Genomic DNA, 19,777 nt, shown 5'->3' with positions numbered 1-19,777 from the left:
AGACGATCGATGTCCCTCTCATGTCTGTGTAGTAAATATGAAGCTAATCAGCTAGCAACCAGTTAGCTCATCTTAGCATAAAGACTGACATTGGGGGGGGATACAAATAGTACAGTTCTGTCAAGTTGTTCTTGGCAAAATCACCAGTGATGCCAGGAGTCCAGGAATTTATGGCACCCATTCAAGAAATATACATAAAATATGTAATTTTTTTTTTTTAACACTTTGGCATACAACATGTTAATTACTGAGCTTTAGAGTTACCTTCAGACAGAGCCAGGCTTTGTGTTTACCCCGTCTACAGTCTTTGTGCTCAGCTGAGCTAAGTGGATGCTGGTGGGTATCAATCTTTTCACCTGAGTCTCGACAAGAAAGTAAATAAGCATAAACTATTCCTTTAAACTTGTGTAAGGCCAGGATGTTCTGCAACGTAGTTCAGTAGTCTCAAAAATAAAAAAAAAATAAATACTGTGTTTTTGTATTACTTCTTTTTTTTATATCAGCTAATGGCTGAACAACACAGCCATCCCTCACATGCTATTTCTGTTTAGATACATACACTATATTGATTTTTATGCTCATTGATTGCAAGTCAGTTAGATAGCCTAAGAGGTAACTAAATGCTTACAGTGTAGCTGTAAATATAAATATCCATGTGCCTCATTGTACATGGTAACATTTAACAAGATCAATTCCAGGTACTTCGTGATGAAATTCTGGAAATTTTTCTTACCACAAAACTATTTTTTTTTACACAATATGCTTAACTTCACAGAACACCACAGGAAAAAAAAACTTTTTAAAGATGAAAATTTCTCTCTTGAACAGAGCAAAACATCCACATAGGTTTTCTGTTATTTGCGTAGTTGCTTTCACACTATTTTGAAGTTCTATATCCCTTTGTATGATGCTAAAAAAAACCATAACAGTGTCATAAAAACAAAGTGTGTTAGTTTCCAAAGCAAAGACGAGTTTGATTGTAACACTGAAGGTAAGCCAGTATAGCAGGCTCCTCTTGTCTTCTTCAGACTTAACAGTTTGGATGAAGGACCTGACAGAGGCCCTGTGGCATTGCACTGTACGAAGTGTCTTGTACGTTTTAGCTGCCATTTGGGAACAGGGGATGTTACTGTAGGACGATTACTGTTGAATTCTTCTCCGCCACACTCCCAGATGACTGTGGGGTCTAACAAATCACAATTATTGCATGCTGCATGGGCTACTGTCTTTAGGAAAGATTTAGGGGTTTGGTCTCTGCATGACCCTCAGTGGACTTGAAGGAGTAGGCCGTTGTGAGCTTGGGGAATGCACTTCCCACAGAATCCGCCACAGCGACCGTAGATTCTTGTTCCGTCCTACAGAAGAGGACAAATGAGAGAGGAAAGAGTGGGCAAAGGGCAGCTTTATCACACGGAGAATGGAAGCTTCGTAAATGTCCATAAAGATTCCTCTTAAGTGAGTCAGACATGGCAATTCAGATGACATTTCAGATCACACACTCTCTCACAGTATCCAACATGAAGCACAATTACACCCAAGTGAATTGACAACTATATACTGTGTACACAACGTAATACATTCCTGAAGAGCCAAGTAGCATCACAGATCAGCCATCATCATCACCTCTCATAGCTTCTTACCTCAGATCTGTGGACTTTCACAGAAACATAATTGCCCTGGGATGTCCACTTGGTGGCCTCAGCCACTTTGAGGCCAGTGCCGATCAGATTAATGCTGAACTGGCCCTGAAAAAGCACATTAAATTGAATAACCAGGGAGGTCAAGCTCATCCATATTTGCAGAAAAGAAACGTGGCAATAACTGAAAAAGCAGCCCAAGTTATGAACACTTCCAGTGGAGTCAGAGAAGTTGGAAGATATTGTCCAGATCAAGGGCATATTCCCTTCATGAGTTAGAGCAAATATATGCACACTAATAGTCACAACTAATATATTTTATTATATTTTATATTATATTTAAAGCGCCTTTCTAGTATATTTCAATCTTATATATATATATATTAACCTTTGCATTATGTCTTATGTCTTAGTGTCTTTTTTATTCCATTCAAGAATTACCAATGACTTCTTCACTAATGTGAATAGGACAAATTAAGAACTTAAAAGTAAAAGTTAAAAAAATAAAATAAAATAAATAAATCTCGCCTTTCAGACCACTGACAAATACATGGCACAAAAAAAGATACATGAAACATTTCTCTGCTGCCACACAGCCAGGATTTCACCAACCTGTGGACATTTGGCTGCACTGTAACAATCTCCCGCTGTAGCAAAGGGCACAGGTCGACCAAGAAGAGTCTGGGAAAACTGGAGGTCTGTGACTGGTAAACAGCAAATACACAAATCTAGAGTCACAATGTACAACAGCAGACATAAACATAGGATGAAGACAGCTGCTCTAAGGTAAATAACCACACACAGCGTCAGCAGCTAAAGTTTATGCTACTAAATTTCACTGCAGTCGCTTCACTGTCGCACCACCAGATGTCTTTACTATATCTAAAAGGTTTTTCCACGAAAAATTATTGCAATGAAATTTGGGGTTTCAGTTTGATTCCAGTCCTTCATCTGCTTATCAGTGTGAAATAATTAAAATCTCCAGTCAGATTCCAGAGATGAATCTTAACATTCATAAGGTAAAAATCAACAAATAACCTTCCAGTAGATTTTAGTAAAGACGGATTAATAAATTAAATCTTTTTACTCAATCTGAACCTTGTTTCCCTGACTCCCCTGTTCATTCCCATTTGCCTTGCACTGTCACACATGATATCCATGACCAGTGCCTTTTCCTGCCTTGTATAAACTGGTGATGAAGTTCATGAGATGCTTCCCTTCATACTGAACTCATTAACCCCCCACCCCCACACCCCTCAAGCTGCCTGAGAGCCAAATTGGTACCACGCAGAGGGAAGGTGGGAACATGTGCTGTCAGGACCCAGACCAGACCAAGAGGATAGGAAGATGACTGTGTAGGTTTTAATCCAACTTCCTCTCAGCACTTCCACTCTCTTACACATATACACACACTGTGCACTAATCCACATACTCTAATCAAAGGCATACTTGAACACAACAGGGAAGGTGGAGCTGACTTAATAATGAGCAGAGGAATATGGCCTGAAGATGTGTGTACGTACGTGTGCGTGTGTGTGTGTGTAGTCCATGTGAGTCTGCAAATGTGTGATTGTGCCTTCATTCTACTGAGAATAAGTGTTTGATAATGAGGCGGCCGCATCCATTGGTGCATACGCTTGTGTCTTCACATCTTCTTGTGTGCGCTTGCCAAGGCAAAGATGTGTGAGGCTGCATCACATATTGTCTGTCTGTGCTCAAGAGCAGGCACACATGTCTGTACTGTATGTGCAAATGCGTGCATTCCTTTATTCTCGCGCTCATGTGCTTGTGCTGAGAGGCCTGTTTTCAAGTCTCGCCTAGTGAAGTGAATACGGAGCGCCGAAAGGTCATTATTTTGATCTCAGGGGAGAGAGCGTGAGGGAAAGCAGCACATGTTGCACTCAGACAATCGGGGCTTTTGGACGAGGTGGTGTTAAGCACTTTGGGACGAGCCGTCTGAGGGTTAAAACAACAATAATGTGTGGTCTCATTACAGTAGACACTGTAAGGCAATCAAACTGTAATTACGCACTCATTATCCTCAGGGAGCTCAGGTCCAGACGAACTTTGTGGAAGAGTGTGTATCCTGCTGCCGAGTAGTCGTTCCTACAGTCGCAGTCCTGTCTTCGACTGCCGTTATACGGACATTCAAAAGGGTTCAGCAACCTTAGTTTTAAGGAGAAAGAGTGTTGGGATTTAAAATAGACAAACAAAGGAATCTGAAGACTCCTACAAACACTATAATTTCTACGCATAGTGCAATATGGCGTACAGTAATTCTGACAATACATAATCAAGTGGCGATCAGTCATCCTTGCATTATACACACCTGTGCCCATACACTTCTGAATAATTGTCTGTCAGACCGCTGCGCAAGGTCACATACTCCTTGGGGAACTCGGTCTGCATTTCGGCACAGTAAATCTGAGGTCAAACACATTGAGACAACAGATGAGAGTCTGTGGGGAAGCTGCAGGTGGAACTCATGATTTATGAAGAGGCAGTTCTAATGGACACACCTGTAGGATCCGAGACTTGACTTTGAGATAGTATTCCCCATCTATCTTCACCCCTTGTCGCATCTGGATCTCTCGACAGGAAGTGAACAACTGGCCTGGGAGAAGAAATATGAATGGAGGACGGAGAGGTTTTAGTACAACCGGAAGGAAACAGGAACCTTTTGCTGTACTCCTGACAACTCGGAACATGAAACTTTCCGACCTCCTGCTAGAAAAAGCATAAAGGAGCACCACTCAAAGTCTATCTCCATACTTGTAAACTCGAGCTAAATCCATCTACCCTAAACCATGATTTTTGGCTGTTCTACTTGTGCAAGACAGTTCATAAATCTATCATTAACGAATACCAGACATTTCTGCAGAAGTTAATAAATGAAACACTACTATGAAAAAAGATTGTAACCTGGCTCTCATGAGGGCCGATGATAATGTTTCATTATTTGTATTGCCTCCTCTGTTCTCCCAGAGCTCATATCATTGCTGATTAACTGATTAGCATTAATACTTGATCACAGAACTGGCTGTCACCCGAGCATATCATTTTAATTTCTGCATTGCCTGACTTGGCAGAAGCCAAGTCTGGAATGAACAGCCCAGTGCGCTAGTACTGAGACATCAGAAATGTGGGGGAGCAAACCTGCAAACTTTGGCCCACTGCCGGGTTTTAGCAAGTTCAGAATGAAGGCTGCCTTGGCCGCAGCACACACCCTTGAGGCACTTTAACAGACTGTCCGTATCGCAATTTCTAGAAAACTGCTGACTGTCTGTGTGTTGTTTCACTAAGTAATCACTCCAAGAGGCTTTAAGTGGAGGCCGCTGTTCCGCCTAATGTGTTAAAACAAAGCGAAAAGTTGAACTTCTATAAACACAATCAGATACGGTATTGCTTGCCACATACACAGCACAGTCAATTGAATTCCATCGCTCCACACATTCCCGGTTGGCAGTAAGCGCTACACGGATCAGAAAAGTTGGACACAATTGTAGCACTTTTGAGATATGCATTAAAAGCCATAAGAAGACTTCTGGTGAATGAGTTCGACTCACATTCTCTATCTTGACACGCAGCTTGAGACTCAGGTCTTTCTGAAGGATGGCAATGTTTGGACGGTTGGCCTTTGGACGTCACACACTCCACTCTGCGCTCCATCACTCCAGCCCCGCAGGTCTGTGAGCACTGTTACACACACAAACACACACAGGGGCAGTCAATCTCACAGCTACGTAACAATGAACAAATATAAATTGTCAGCAGAACCGAAAAATACACAAGTCATCAAAATGTTTTGTGAAAATGATGATTAGCTAGATTTCTCACTGCCTAACAAGCCATTTTACCTTGCTCCATGGGCCCACTTTCCAGTAGGCTGTGTGTGGGCATTCCCTGAGGAGGCACGGCCGGGTGCCAGGAGGGTGGGGCTCAGGGCAGTTGGTGCTGGCAGAGGAGAACTGGGCTGCAGCATACGCGTGCAGAGCCTGAGAGGAGGGCGTCACGGAGCAGGAGACGATACGCTGCTGGTAGCCCACACCGCAGCTGGCAGAGCACTGAGCCAGACACACATATAAACACAATGACTGTTACTAATACTAGATGTTGTGTTGAAACAATCAGTTTATTAAGTAAATTACTAAATTAATCAAAAACCTTTTTATTTTTTATCAATTCATTTTTGAGAAAAATGTATCAAGCAAAAATGCAGATCAGAGAAAATCGTGTCTGTCCAAAACAGACATGAGCTAACAAAGACATTCCTGTTTTCAGCTCTGTGACATGTCTTTTTTGCTAACCCAGTCAGATTTAGACAGTTATTTAACCTAAGAAGTGTATCAGAAAAAACTCATTCAGATTGTGAGTAGAGAGGTTCCAGCTCGGGTTGGGTTTTGTCATTAGCTGTAATTCCAGTAAGTCTCTGTCTTCATTTCTTCTTTAATTCCTACCTGTGACCATTCCCCTGTAATCCACACGTAGTGGCAGGGAGCTCCTTTGCAAGGCTGGTGTGATTGTGGCTGTGACGATGGCTCACAGTAATCGTCGTGGACGGGTGTCACTCCTGGGCCCATGCACCCCACGTTCCTGCTCCTCATGCCTTCTCCACAGGTGGCATTACACTACAAGGAAAATGTAACAGGACGCAAAATCAAAAAGAATGAAGGGGAGCTGGCAGAGCGGGGGCAGTGTTGTTCTTTCAGCAACTATTCTCAGCTTCTCAAGACTCCTACTTTCCCCTTTAGCCCTCCAAGGGGACACTCTCTATTATGTAAAGGTTTACACAAGTAGGGAAAACGAGTGCTGTGTGGGTGACAACGGCAACATTCGCTCTCGTAGAACGCAATCCCCAACAGGTGCTCTGATTACCACAAAAGATAAAAGTGAAGCTGCTTTCCCTCGGGCCCAGTAAAGGTTTTTAGGAGCTTTTAAAATTCAAGAGACCAGGATCTTAAAATTAATTCATGTAAAAAGTGGTTGTGTGAATTTTAGGACAATTTCTTTGTACTTCTTGAGGAACAAAAAGACTTCGGGGCCAAACGGTAACAGAAATGAGGCTGTAAGTTTTCAAAGCAACAGAGACAGGAATCTGAACACTGCAAACATTCCTGCAGCAGGAAGATACAGTTCTATGGCCCTACATGGCGCCCTGCTTTCATGCCTCACTTCCGAGGACAAAACACAGGACATTAAAGAGAAAGATGAACAAGGAAAAAAACAGTCTGCTAGCGTGACAGAACAGTGATATTCGGCAGGACAAAAGGGATGATGGCCACTGGTACTTTGAGGTTCGACATGATTTACCAACCGATTGTTATCAACAAAGCCCTTAAGATTGACGCAGAAGAGAAAGGGTTTCTGCAGACCGTCCATTTAATGGTACAAGGAAAGACAGAAAGAGCTGAGATGTCAGCCAATAAAAACCTTAATAAGGTGGTTAAACATCTGTCCATCTGTGTCACACTGGGAGACAGAGAACAAGGAAAGTGGGAGGGAGGTTGTAGATAGGACAAGAGTGAAAGAATGTGTTTCATGTACTTACTTCCTCCCATTCGCCAGCAACCCAGATGTAATGAGTGCATTCTGCAGTTTGGCAGGGCCGGACAACAGCAGGACGCTGGCGAGCATCACATAGATCCTCTCTGACTCGTCCAGTGCCTTTCAGTCTGCAGTAAACCTCTCGTCTCTGAACTCCGACTCCACACGTGACAGAACACTTTTAAAACACACAAACACACATCTCAGTGAGAAGAAGGCAGTAAATCAAACTTTTATACATGTTCTGGTGTTTCTCATGATGTAGAGTGTAAAGTCAGGGATATAACAGGGACATACTACTTATTTTCATGCCATCGCAACCCCAGTTCTCTCGTGGAGCTGATCTGAAAGGAATACTCTACTGACACTACACATGAAGACCAATTTAGTACTACCAAGCACTATTAAGCTCATGTAAACAGTTGTACATCGTGTTCTGTGACTCCAGAGGGAGCTTTCCAGCGTTCAACAAAATAACCCCAAATATCTCAGCTTATTTCAGCTCAGACTTAGAGAAAGGTCTTCCGTTACAAGACATTAAGGGACCTGACTGAGAGCGAGCAGAGTACATAGACGTGCTATTTGCTGCAAGCCTGTCCTAGTGGCTAACCAAGATACTTCAACAATAAAAAAACCCATTGGGTGCAAGATGTCATCTCAAGGTGAAGTTCATAGCATGGTCGCATGGTCTAATGGGCTCGGGCAAAGAGCCCCAAATCTGAAAATGCATTTTGCTGCACTATGCAAGGGCAAACTGGGATAAAAACTTTTTTGGCATGTGTGTTGGATCAGCCACTTTTATTGCAATGATTGGGCAACATCTTAATACAACATGGCAACATGGAGGACAAGCAGAAAATAGCAAACCTGTCTTTTGGTGAATTTTAACAAGTAGCAGCAGAGTATATTCAATAAAGTAAGGGTGCATTTTATTGCTTTTGAACTCAAGTTTTTGTTATTTCTTCACACTTGAGTTTCACACCCTTATTGTAGCAATGTTCTTAAATGTTTGGCCTTCAGCGTCGGCGTTACTGCGTTGATGCACCCGAACAATACACTTAGTAAATCCAATGCCAGTTTGTCGTTTCTTTGTGAGACGTATATCTGGGGTCACACAAAGGTCTATCTCAAACATCTCTTTGATGTGCTTTGAGAAGCATACCTGCATACTGAGGAAGCACTCTATAAAGGCTCGAGCTGATCAGCCTGATTTCTCTGCGACTCTCCTACAGACCTCAAAGAACAGTGCCAGGCCTCTGCGATTTCACACAGTGACAAAATCTGCACATTATACAGCGAGTATCAAATTTCCCGAAAACTTCCAGATGTATTTGTGTTGTTCGTGTCTGGCTGCAGTTGTGTGTTATCATTACAGTGCGGTTGAATGTGAAGGGTCAAGTCCTTGAGCTTGGAAAGAGAACAAAAAGCACCATAGGAAATCTGACCTAAAAGTTAAAAAAAAATAAATAAATGCATTTTTAAAATCTCACAAAGCATGAAAATAGAACCTGCTGTTAAAGTGATTTTAGTCACTGTTAACTGCTACAGCTAAAGAAACCTGATTCTCTGTGGCCCCTTTATCAGAGACAGTGAGAACATCATGAAACTATAGATGGAAAAATTAGGAGACCATTTTATGGTTCATAATGGTGTTAAGTGAGCCCTGACAGACTTTAAGGGGTCATTTCACCCAAATTACAAACCATATTTTCTCCTTCACATTTAGTGACATTTGGTGATGCAGATAATTTGGGATTTTCCTCAGCTTGTGAGAGCCACCTTTGAGATTTCTATGGCCACCACAATACAATAGATTTTGATTCAATTTTACTTGAAAAAGTTAAAGTTTGTATTGAAAAGTCCAACAACAGTGTGTCTCTTCAAAAAAAAAAGTTTTCCTTGGAACTACAACTGTATGTCAGAGATTGATATCTGAGAAACATGGGCAAATAAAGCCAAAAGTCAAAACTATTCACATAAAGCGTGAGAGGTCAGACAAAGTTTAGAAAACATATTTTTCTACAGTTTGGACAAACCAACCCTGTTCCAGCAGTTTAAAATTTTACACTGAAAATATGTGAGCACCACATTACAAACAACCAGTAAAAAAAGGAAAAGGATTCCTGTGTCCTTGGATCAATGGGAAGACCACATCTCCTCTGCTCCCCACTAACACATTGCCCATTACACCCCCCAGTCAGAGGTGAGAGGGCTGGGTAGCTGTGGAATAACTCAAACAGTGGGTGCTGAGGTTTCAAAGTTGTCACATGCATGGATATTAAGATATAAAACATGTCTTTATGCTCTAGTTGAGGATTTCATGGCTGCTGGTGGTATGTAGAAGAAGATGATTGCTTCCAGACACCGGCGAGGGAGAGAGCGAGAGGGGAGGAGGACAGCCTCAAAGAGTGAGGAGTGGCAGGCTTGTGTGTGGGGGGACGTGGGTCTTCTTGGACCTTTTGGGATTTAATTGTTACTTAGAAATGGGGGAGGGATATGTTGGATTTTTCAAATGGGAGATGGAATGATTTCTGAGTATGTTGGAAGACAGGAAAGTCAAGAAACATTGTTCAGCCAAGGGGTGACAGAAGAGGTGTGTTTAATCAGGATTTTTTTAACCTAACAATCACATCTTATAAGTGTGTGTGTGGGTCACTCATCTTTTCACGGTTTGGTTTTACATCCAACAACTTTTCTGTTTTTGATTTTTAGCGCATAAGCCCTTAAAACAGACAGAATTAACAACTAGTTGGTGAACACAGTGGAGCATTTAGCTGTTTAAAGAGCCAGATATTTTCTCTAGGAGTTGGTGAAGACCAAATCAGAACTAAAAGGAGAGTGAAGAATTAGATTCACGTTCATCAGATGGAAACAAATGCGACTTTAGATGAATACTAATGTTGCTCCTTATCCCTTTAAAATAGGCAGCGAGTTTGCAATATCCACAAAAAAAACTGATGTCATGTTGTGCTGACAGATTTGATATTCCCATGATATTGTAGGTATGAGAGACAAGCATTCCAAGCTCTTTTATCTTTTACTAGCTCTTTGATTTATTGTATGTTTTTGAACATGCAGCATGCTCGTTCCTCAGAATAATCTGACAAAGCACGGCAAAGAGACAGATCAGACCTCCTTTCAATCTGCTCTACGACATGTGATAAATTTGGTTCTGAGTATTTTTCTCCCTACAGGAGCTTGACGTGACTTTGGGTCAAAACTGGGCTGCAACTCCTCTTGGAAGCAGATATCATGACTCCATGACTGTGACCTCACCCCCTGAGCGACTATGCAAAGGGCTTTGCCCTGCCTGGTACTAGCTGCCCGAGTGCACAATGGTACAGAAACCTGCTGTGCTGCAGGATGTGTGTCATTCTCAACATCATTCTTTCTTTGCATTTCTACTGTGTTTCATTAAGAACAAAGATAGAAAGATGTGTGTGGTCTGATGAAAAGCTTCAATAGTAGAACTTGATCCTCAAAGCGCCGTTCTGCAGATTACACCAACAACGACTTCAACACTTTGTTTGAAGTGTTTTAAACCTGACATCTAAATGTCATATGCACTACATAAACAGCTCCACAGATCCAGCCCGAGGTGTTTAGTTCACACTTAAGGAAATGACACATTACTCTTAAACAAGAATAAACTGAGCGGTGATTGGACAGGTGCTGTGTGTGTACATGTCCTACATCTGCAACCTCTGGGAAGTGTTTGTGCTTGTGTCTCAGCTGCTAGCCACAGTTTGCTCCCTGAGAGGTCCAGCCTATTTTGTGAGCCAAATGAAACGGCAAGATGAGCAAACATACCTCCCTCCACCTGTTGGCCTTCCAGCTGGGGCATCCCCGCTCCCGACAGGCCTTCTGGGTCCGTGGCCGAGGCAGATGACTGCAGTGCTCCTCTTCTATTTTGGTTTGGTTCTGATAAACACAGGCTATCTCACGCTGCTTGGTGCCCCGACCACAACTCACTGAACACTGCAGAGGGAAAGGCAGAGAGGGGGGATGGGTGTCGGGTGGAGAAAGAGAGAAAAGCAGGGCGTGTTAGCAAAGTCCTGTTGAAGTGGTCATGATCATGGTTGCAAAAAGTTATCACAAAACCAGAAACATCAAATTAACATCACCAGAAACATCAATCAATTAATTTTGTAACAGTGACGCTAATAGTTTGTGTGATTTTCAGTGTAATTTATCGGCTGTACGGAAATTTCCAAATCACATTAAAGTAAACAGAGGCCTGAAAAAAAACGCCTCTTCAAATAATACTACCAATGCTAATTGCTAATAACATGGTGTGAAGATTATGCAGAGCAACAGGAACGTTGCTGTTGAATATTTAAAATCTGTGAGAACCCCAAATAAAATTCAATTTGCCTCCAAAGAATGTAAACACAAAAGGAATCAATAGAACCATAGATGTAAAAGTACAAATTTTTGTAGTACTACATACACAGCATTTAGACTTCAACACAAGGTGCACCATACAGCTTCCTTACTGCATTTCATGGCCAAATGAACACACTGCAAACAAACTCAAAGGAACAACTTAAATGGAGTTCACCAAAACCTTTTGTCAAGTACTCATGCCGCTGGAATGCGGCCGACTATTTAACCTGCAAACAGAGGAATTACTTTTAGAGCTGCTGTGAAGAGCAGAGGCCGAGGCAAAAGGAAGATAAGAAGAGCAGTGAGACATGGCTGCATGTGCACAGCAAGGACGTCATCTGGTATGAATAAGGTACCTAGAAATACTTCAGGAAAGCTAGCAAGAAGAAGGAGAACAAGGAGGAGAAGAAGAAGAACAAGCAAGTGGGGGGGGGGGGGGGCATGATGAATAAAAACCCGACACCCTGATGAAAGCGTTGAAAAGGGTCTTTGCCTGAGATTGTAGATGAAAATATTCTAGAGTCTTCATTCCCCAAGAGACCAGACTGCAATTAGGGTGCCTGCTATTTCTGCCTGACGAGTGAGCGCCCCCATACAAAGCCACTCCAAAATGGGGTGCTGGAATCAAATACACAAGACGAGCAGAGTTACATTTTGTCTTAGCGTATTTTCCAGTCCAGATAATAAACATAATATTGCATTGTCCTCTAATTATGATCTCAGAATGTTGCATAACTGCAAACACATGATTCGTTTCTCTATTCGCTCATCGTACTGATTATACTACAGATTATGGGCCATGGAGTGAAGGAACGCAAATGTCATAAGGATTTTCTTTCTTTCTTTCTCCGGTTTCAGGTGCAAAAAGGAATTTCCCCCTGTTATAAATATCAACCGTTCAAGGTTAGAATAGCCATTTAAACCCTTCGAACAAAACCACCTCAAGCGCTTTCCTCTGAAGTGTGGTGCAGGCTGTGGTTGACGCTGCACACACATGCATCATACACATTGTAATTACAGAGGCATTTTAAACACAGGGCTGGCTCAGCTGATGGAAAACATCAAAGCTGAGGCCAGAGCTGAGTGACTAGTCCCTGAGCATGGCAGATTCACATACCCGCTGCACACTCACTCAAAAATGATAACAGAACTCCGTCTACCTCAGACGAGAGCAGAGACAGGCAAGCATGTTGGGGGGTGGGGGTGATGAAGTGGATGGCTAGCCCCTCCTTACTGCTGTAAAAGCAGGAGGAAAAAAAGAGAAAGAAAAAAGGGAGGAAGAAAGGAAATCGCAGCCATACGGGCTATGCTGCCCCAGCTGAACTGTATCTGCATTTAAACGGTGGGAGAAAAGACGCTATATGGCGATGTGCTCCTCCCTCTACCCTGCCAACCTCATCTGTCAGCCATTAGTTAGTCAGGGCTGGTAACACAGAGTGCAGAGAGCTGGCACGGCTCGTGGGACCAGAGGACGGCTTCACCTCTGAGAGCAAGAGGAGGGCAAGGACTCAGGGACCTCTGCTTCACCGATCTACAGCTGGGCTGCTTCACTCACCAGCACCCACTCAGGTAAGACTTTCCAACTTATTTTCAGCTGCTACAGGTGTGACAATTTAATGTCTCTTCACATAAAAAAAAAAAAAAAAATTAATAGTGGTGTCTGTGTTTGGAGAAGAATTAAAATTGGGTGCTTGATTAATAAAAAGGTGTAACTTGTCATCATGATAGCATTTTGTGCTAATATAACTTTATATGGGCTTAATCAGAACTTCTATATGTCATATTCAGTTCGAAATATGTTCTGGTGTTACTCTGATGTGTTGTCTGAGAGAGTTTTGAAAGTATGGCAACATACTTGGGGCCATTGCGCATAAACCAAAGTGTGTCTCATGGGAAATGAAACACTCTTCAGACAGATTAGCCCTCCCACATTGTCCCAGCAATTAATTTCACATGATTAGGCATGATTAGGCAGGTTAAATCTAGTGTAATCCTGTGAGGTTCATCAAGGCATAATGTGGATTACTATTAAAGGAATGACTCATCCGCTTTAGATTTGGTACAAAGTTGAAAACCAGCCAAGTAAAACAGCTTTTGAGAAAGCAGAACAGAACTTCGCCAGAGAAAGACATAACTGAAATGTAAAGCCAAAAGAAATGAACAAGATGCTTTCAGTTATTCTACTTAGTGGCTCCAAAGTGGCATTCTTGATTTGATAGCATTCCACAGTTCTGGAACAAATCACATAATTGAGTGCAAAACCAAACCAAGTTGATTTCTGCCTTTTCTGTGTGCTGTAAAACCATAAAACAGTCTGGGAAGTTTTGAACATAAATGACAAAATATCTGATACGGAGTTTTATACAATCAGTTTTTTTTTTGAGCATCAATGTCTTTGTGTAGGAACTGGCAGCAATTTCAAGAAGATGCCCCCCACCACCCTGCTGTGAACAGGTAAGTCAATAGGAAACTTTTAGGCATTCGAGATAAACTCCACGGCAGTTTAAATATCTGTCACTCAGCCAATATAGCATGTAGTGCAGCTAATACCTCACAGAGAGAAGGTAAATTCCACAAAACTCAGATCAAAACTGCTTTTTACGCAAAGGTGCATTTATTTGATCACTGGGGCCTCAAGCAGTTCATGAAAACATTTATTAGTGTGAGAACTGTAATTACGCTATAAAAGTCTTTTTGTTTAAGGATAAAAGCTACCACAGTGTTTTGAAAACAATGGTTTATGTCGAGGCTCACGAACATCATAATGTGAGTTTTGCCAAATGTCAGGAAAAGATACCTGTGTTTAACATTACTGTTGACATGATGGTTTATTCCAAGATGTCAGCTTGTGTCTTACCTCTTGCAAAAAAACAAAATATAATGTAATATGAAACAAAATCTGCTAATAGGATTTCAACCGAGTCAGTGATATACCATGAAGGCTTAAAAGACATGATGTATCATTAAGTAAAGGCTGCTGAAAGGCAAATCAGATCACACAGGTTTTTGTTCTGTGTTTCATATATTTAGCAGTTCTAAGTAAGACCATATCTTAAAATGTGAGAGCCAAGGTTGAATTCCAATCACATTGCAGCACGTTTGCAATGCAAGAGGATGGTAATACCAAGCATATGGTAACTGTAGTTACATAGACTCTTCAAAGGAGCTCAGTGTTGACCCGGAGCAAGAACAAACTTGCAAGTGTAGACTGTGAAGGGAGTGTAGAATTATACCCTGGGCTACATGTTGTCAAGGCTGTGAGATACAGAATCGTAAGGTTACTGCGCCGCTGGGTCAACCAAATCAAGAAAGGAGCAAGTAGCAAGTGGTTGGGAACTGAATACTCTTTAAGATAATGTTGTGTCTTCTGGTATAGTTTTATCAGTATCACCATGTCCTCTGGTGCGTAGGTTAAACTGCGAATCACAGAAAGAAGGGATAAGAGGGAGCAAGATAAAGGGTCACAGAAGTTTCAGGCTGCTTTTCCGCTCATGGTCTTGTTTTGCAGGGATGTTTCAAAGGAAGAAAACAACACATGCTGTCAACGTGGGAACAGTCGGCAAGAGTGGTGTCATGGGGCAGAGGAATGTCAAGAGTCATAGATCTTTTATCCATCAGGCCAAAAGAGCCACCCAGACTTGTTTGAAACTATTGCACAGCAGAAGTGTGAAATCGTAACATTTAAATATCCAACACATCTCACGCTACCCTCGACTTTCTTTCTCTGTGACCAATCTCACAAGATGCTTTGAAGCACAGAAGTAGCATGATGAATTCAAACAAAGCATATGCAAATGTATCCACTTACAATACACACACACACCCATACACATATTCAATTCAGTTTCAATTCAGTTTATTTCTATAGTGCCAATTCATGGCACTTTCCAATCAGAGGAGGTCTAGACCAAACTCTTTAATTAAATGGTAATACAGAGAACCCAACATTCCCCTTCAGCAAGCACTTGGTGACAGTGGCGAAGAAAAACTGCCTTTTAGAAGGCAGAAACCTCAGAGCAGACCCCAGCTCAAGGTGTATATATGTGTATATATACATATATATACACACACACACACACACACACCCATAAATATATATATTTATATATGGGTGTGTGTGTGTGTATATATATACAGATACTGTAATGAACTTCAGGTGTGACGAGTTGATTTTGTTATACTATTCATCCCAACATGAACTTAAATTATTTCCTGCCTCTGTCAATGACAGCTGCAGGTTGTATTTCTACTGACTCAAACTTCAAACTAAACGGCCTGTTCTGCACTCCATGCCAAAAGTATGACTTTGCCATCTCTAAAAGAGTTAAATAAACAACCAGCACTGTAGGCATATACAGTTTCTTCAACACAGTTTCCTTTTTAAGTCAACACCACTCAGAAAAGATACACCGAGCAACCATAAGTCAAAAGGAAATGACAAAACAGCCAAGTTTTTCCGTCTGCCTAAACATTCCACTGAGAGCTTTTCCATTACTGGGTTATACTGAAATATTCAGTGCTGCCCTGCACTCTGCTGCAGGTGTGTAAAATGAGGAATAACCACAGAAAAGATAGAAAAAAATCTAATTCACAATGGCAGAGCTTGAAAAACACAACAGCAGTAACACCAGCTGTAAAGTTATAAAGTAGTGAACTTTGACACAGGACATTAAAGTCTAACTCCCTCTTCCTGCTAAATGTTACACAGCTGCTTTTCTAATCTGTCATAGTCACCAGCTCGCCACAGCTTGCATACAGGGTACGTGAGTATGGGAAGGATCAAATAAAAAGTGAAAGATCCTGATCTTACAATCACTTACACAAGAAAAAGAAAAAACGGATGGAAAAAAACAGAAATTATACAAATTTCACACCTGCTATGCATGTATCTCATCATCGAATATCCACAGGCAAGACACAGACACTATTTATGATATTATTTTCATTTAATAGTCATTTAATGACTATATTCCAGAGGTTATAAGGAGATACTTCTTTTGGTATTAATTGCAAGTTCAAATATTTACCAAGACTGTTTTCTCTTAACTGTTCATGTCCACCCTCAATCCTTTCTTCTGATCTTGGCCATGGGTGGTATAAAGTGGTATTTCAAGTTTCTCCTGAATGAGGAATATTTTTCACCATCATCCATTGTTTTATAGACCCAACAATTATCAGTTAATTGGGGAAATAAGTGGGTGTATAACTGGTAATGACTGACTGACTGAAAAAATAAGTGACATACTGGAATCTCGTCACATCTGTGGACCAGTGGCCCTGCTAACATAGAACAGTGAACCATTATAAACAGACCAGATAAGTAGCTGGAATCACAAGGAAAGTACAACACCTGCACTCAAGGAGTACGGGACCAGCAACACTAAATTTTAACCTTGCTTAGTATAGCTAAAAAAAAATCACACAGTCTTGTATCTTGGAGTTGGAATGAAGGATCGCCATCTCCCCTATACTTAAAATGAGCCACAACACCCAATCTGTCACTGTCTCTGCCATGAGAGGGGAATATAGCTCTTTGAGAGAAACGTTGAGTCCCACAAACTCCATTTCACTCCATCAACTTGATAGCATCAACAGGCTCGAACAGGACCAGGCCCCGTCAAGTCTTGTCTAGTCAAGAGACCTAAAAGCGCTTTACAATACTTAACCCACGAGCTGAGGAAAAGCAGGCATTCCCTACCTGTACGAAAGTGACTCTTTGTTACCTTGCATTCAATGAGTCCGGAGCAGACAAGCCTAAATGCTTCCAGACTTTCACACCGTGTCTCCTCTCATTCCACCTCACTGCATCTACTCCCAACTCAGATCACCCACAAAATACCACCTACCCGTACAAGATGGGCTGCTCTCTTAACTTTTACCAACGCCTAGAACGAACCCATCGTCGATAAGACTCAGATCCTTCAGATGGGGCTTTGCTTCTACATGGACAGCATTGATATCATCTTTTAACCGCTCTCTAAGCTACAATAAATTGAGCGGATGAAAATCTATACTAAAAGTGTGCTAAAAGTTACACTTGCCTTCATGTTACCCAACTGCTTGACCTAAAAGAGACATCCATTCCTGATGAGAACCCCATGCTGTGATCCAAATATTTTGAATCTTCAGATAAGATCTCACGGCATCTGGTTTTCTGCCTCCCAAGCCTTAATGGTTTGCCAAAATCATAGTGTTTGACTTTTAACCAGCAAATCATCAACTGAACTATTTTGCTTTCTCTCAAAGGCCGAAACGAAACATTATCTCCCGACTCAGATTTAAATTAAAGCCATGACAAGAACCATGCCTGCGAGGACCAGGGGGACCCTCCAGCCTCCGCTTCAATTGCTCACACTCAACTGGCATATGGGCAGGATCAGGAAACACAAGCCCAATGATGTCACGACCGACTGACCCCAGGGTGACAGGTTTGGAGAATGTTCTTGCCCACTGCCTTCAAGCCAAAGTAAAGTATGTCAATGTTGTGCATGTGGATTTCATTTGAAGCAGCATGATTGGTTCACAGATGCTCAACTGCGATCCCCTCCATGGGAAACCCACTCTGAACAGGAAACAGTATGTTTTTGTAAGCAACAAACAGGCATAAATTACTAAAAAGTTGCCTCGGATGACAATTTATCACACACAGCTTTAGTGTTGCTGCTTGCACACATTTTAAATCAACATTGCTTTAAGGAAATTGCAATTAGTTAATGATATTTACATTCCTGATAGCTGATACTGAACAATGTGTCTGCAGTCATAAATTTGTGCAATAAATGTGATAATTGTTTTGTGTCTTTTCTTTTTTACAAATGACAAATATGCTCTGATGACCCATATTTAGACAATGAATATCGCTGGTTTGCTTTGGAGCTGTCACTGCAAGACTAAGATGATGATCAGTTTTTGGAGAAACAAAGGAGGCGGATTATTTTGTAGAGGAAAAAAATGAGCAAAAATGTTTAATATTTTGCAAAATGGCTTTTGGACTGTACTGTCCTTCTATCACTACATGCCAACATGCAAGATTACTTTTATTGGTTACGTGTTTAAAAGGGAAAAAGACACGCGTGAATATTGTCAAGATGTTAGTATATATCATTAAGAGAGACATTTCCCTTTTAAACAGTCTTAAGGTTTATTTCCATGGCTGCAGTAATTGTATCTGCTGAATAATAAATGCTTTAATTACATCTCCTATAGGGGTTTAAACTGTATACAATAATCTTTTGGGAAAATATAGAGCATGTGTGAGATCTATTTTCATAAGAAGATATCTGAAATTGATGTGATTAACATTGTCGGTAGAAATTCTTTACTATAGAAAGATATTTACTCCCAACAGAAGAGGCCACACCATGAGGTAAGACACCATCTGAAGCTATGGGAAAAATTTTGACAATGTTATGTAATACAAGAAACTCCAGACCATTTTAAAAAAAAAGAGCAACAGCTCTTAAACATTTACCGTTTCACTGGCACAATATTCATTTTTTTTGGATCAATGAATTGTTAAAAAAATATTTAGTATGTGAAAGAAATTAAGGTGATTCAATAACCAATGTTAGCCTCAAATTTAAGTTCATTCATGCTAAATCAATGCTCATCAATTGATGCTGCATGAATGTGTCATTTTGACTTCATTAATTAGATGTTTCCCATTGTATAATATGGTTTATTTTGAATTGAGGTCTAATGCAATGTATACTTATGAATTCTGACATTATTTGAATACACTGCATCATGCGACTTCTCAGATTGTTCTTTTAAAAGTAATTTTAATGTGTGATTTCCTTCAAAGATGGTGCACTTTTAAAGAAAGCAGTACAATACCAACTACATAGTTCGATCAAGTCTGTGAATACTGGCTTTCCAGGGATTGTTTTTAGATCTCCTCAGCTCAGCAACGCTTGCCAGCATGAATTAATACAGATTATTGTTGTAGTAAAAGTAATACTCAAACAGTCTCCTGCCAAATGCATTACAGAGAGCTCCATTAATGCAATGGTAAACAGATGTGCCACCCAGCACCAAAGTTATGCTTGGACTGTGGATGTTTTCTCCAGGGAGATTACAAAATAAAATGTTAAAACACAAAAAGGCATGCAGTGTTTTAACACCACATTATGCTGAGGTACGTAAAGTACTACAAACACTTCAGAAACACATTTAAGTATGCCCCCAAAGACTTAATTATTATAAGGATT

The 19,777-nt window shown here is 41.0% G+C and overlaps 1 protein-coding gene across 2 annotated transcripts in view; it reads right to left on the bottom strand.

Annotated features, from left to right (window-relative positions):
* Positions 1-220: 220 nt before the first annotated feature.
* The window catches only part of LOC124061684 (A disintegrin and metalloproteinase with thrombospondin motifs 20), a 77,312-nt gene continuing 57,755 nt past the window's right edge, over positions 221-19,777 (bottom strand). For both annotated transcript variants that reach the window (XM_046393816.1, XM_046393817.1), the window contains 11 exons: positions 10,992-11,159; positions 7,186-7,359; positions 6,095-6,265; positions 5,495-5,701; positions 5,204-5,333; positions 4,157-4,251; positions 3,967-4,061; positions 3,670-3,803; positions 2,250-2,341; positions 1,641-1,745; positions 221-1,355 (listed from right to left, as the gene is read on the bottom strand). In XM_046393816.1, the coding sequence (XP_046249772.1) occupies positions 1,266-1,355; positions 1,641-1,745; positions 2,250-2,341; positions 3,670-3,803; positions 3,967-4,061; positions 4,157-4,251; positions 5,204-5,333; positions 5,495-5,701; positions 6,095-6,265; positions 7,186-7,359; positions 10,992-11,159 (1,461 nt within the window). In that variant the 3' untranslated portion in view covers positions 221-1,265. The remainder of the gene's footprint in view (positions 1,356-1,640; positions 1,746-2,249; positions 2,342-3,669; positions 3,804-3,966; positions 4,062-4,156; positions 4,252-5,203; positions 5,334-5,494; positions 5,702-6,094; positions 6,266-7,185; positions 7,360-10,991; positions 11,160-19,777) is intronic.

The sequence above is a fragment of the Scatophagus argus genome, chromosome 7, assembly GCF_020382885.2.
Source record: "Scatophagus argus isolate fScaArg1 chromosome 7, fScaArg1.pri, whole genome shotgun sequence".
In the NCBI taxonomy this organism is placed as follows: Eukaryota; Metazoa; Chordata; class Actinopteri; family Scatophagidae; genus Scatophagus; species Scatophagus argus.
The sequence above is the reverse complement of the archived record's forward strand: the minus strand, read 5'-3'. Positions and strand labels throughout refer to the sequence as shown.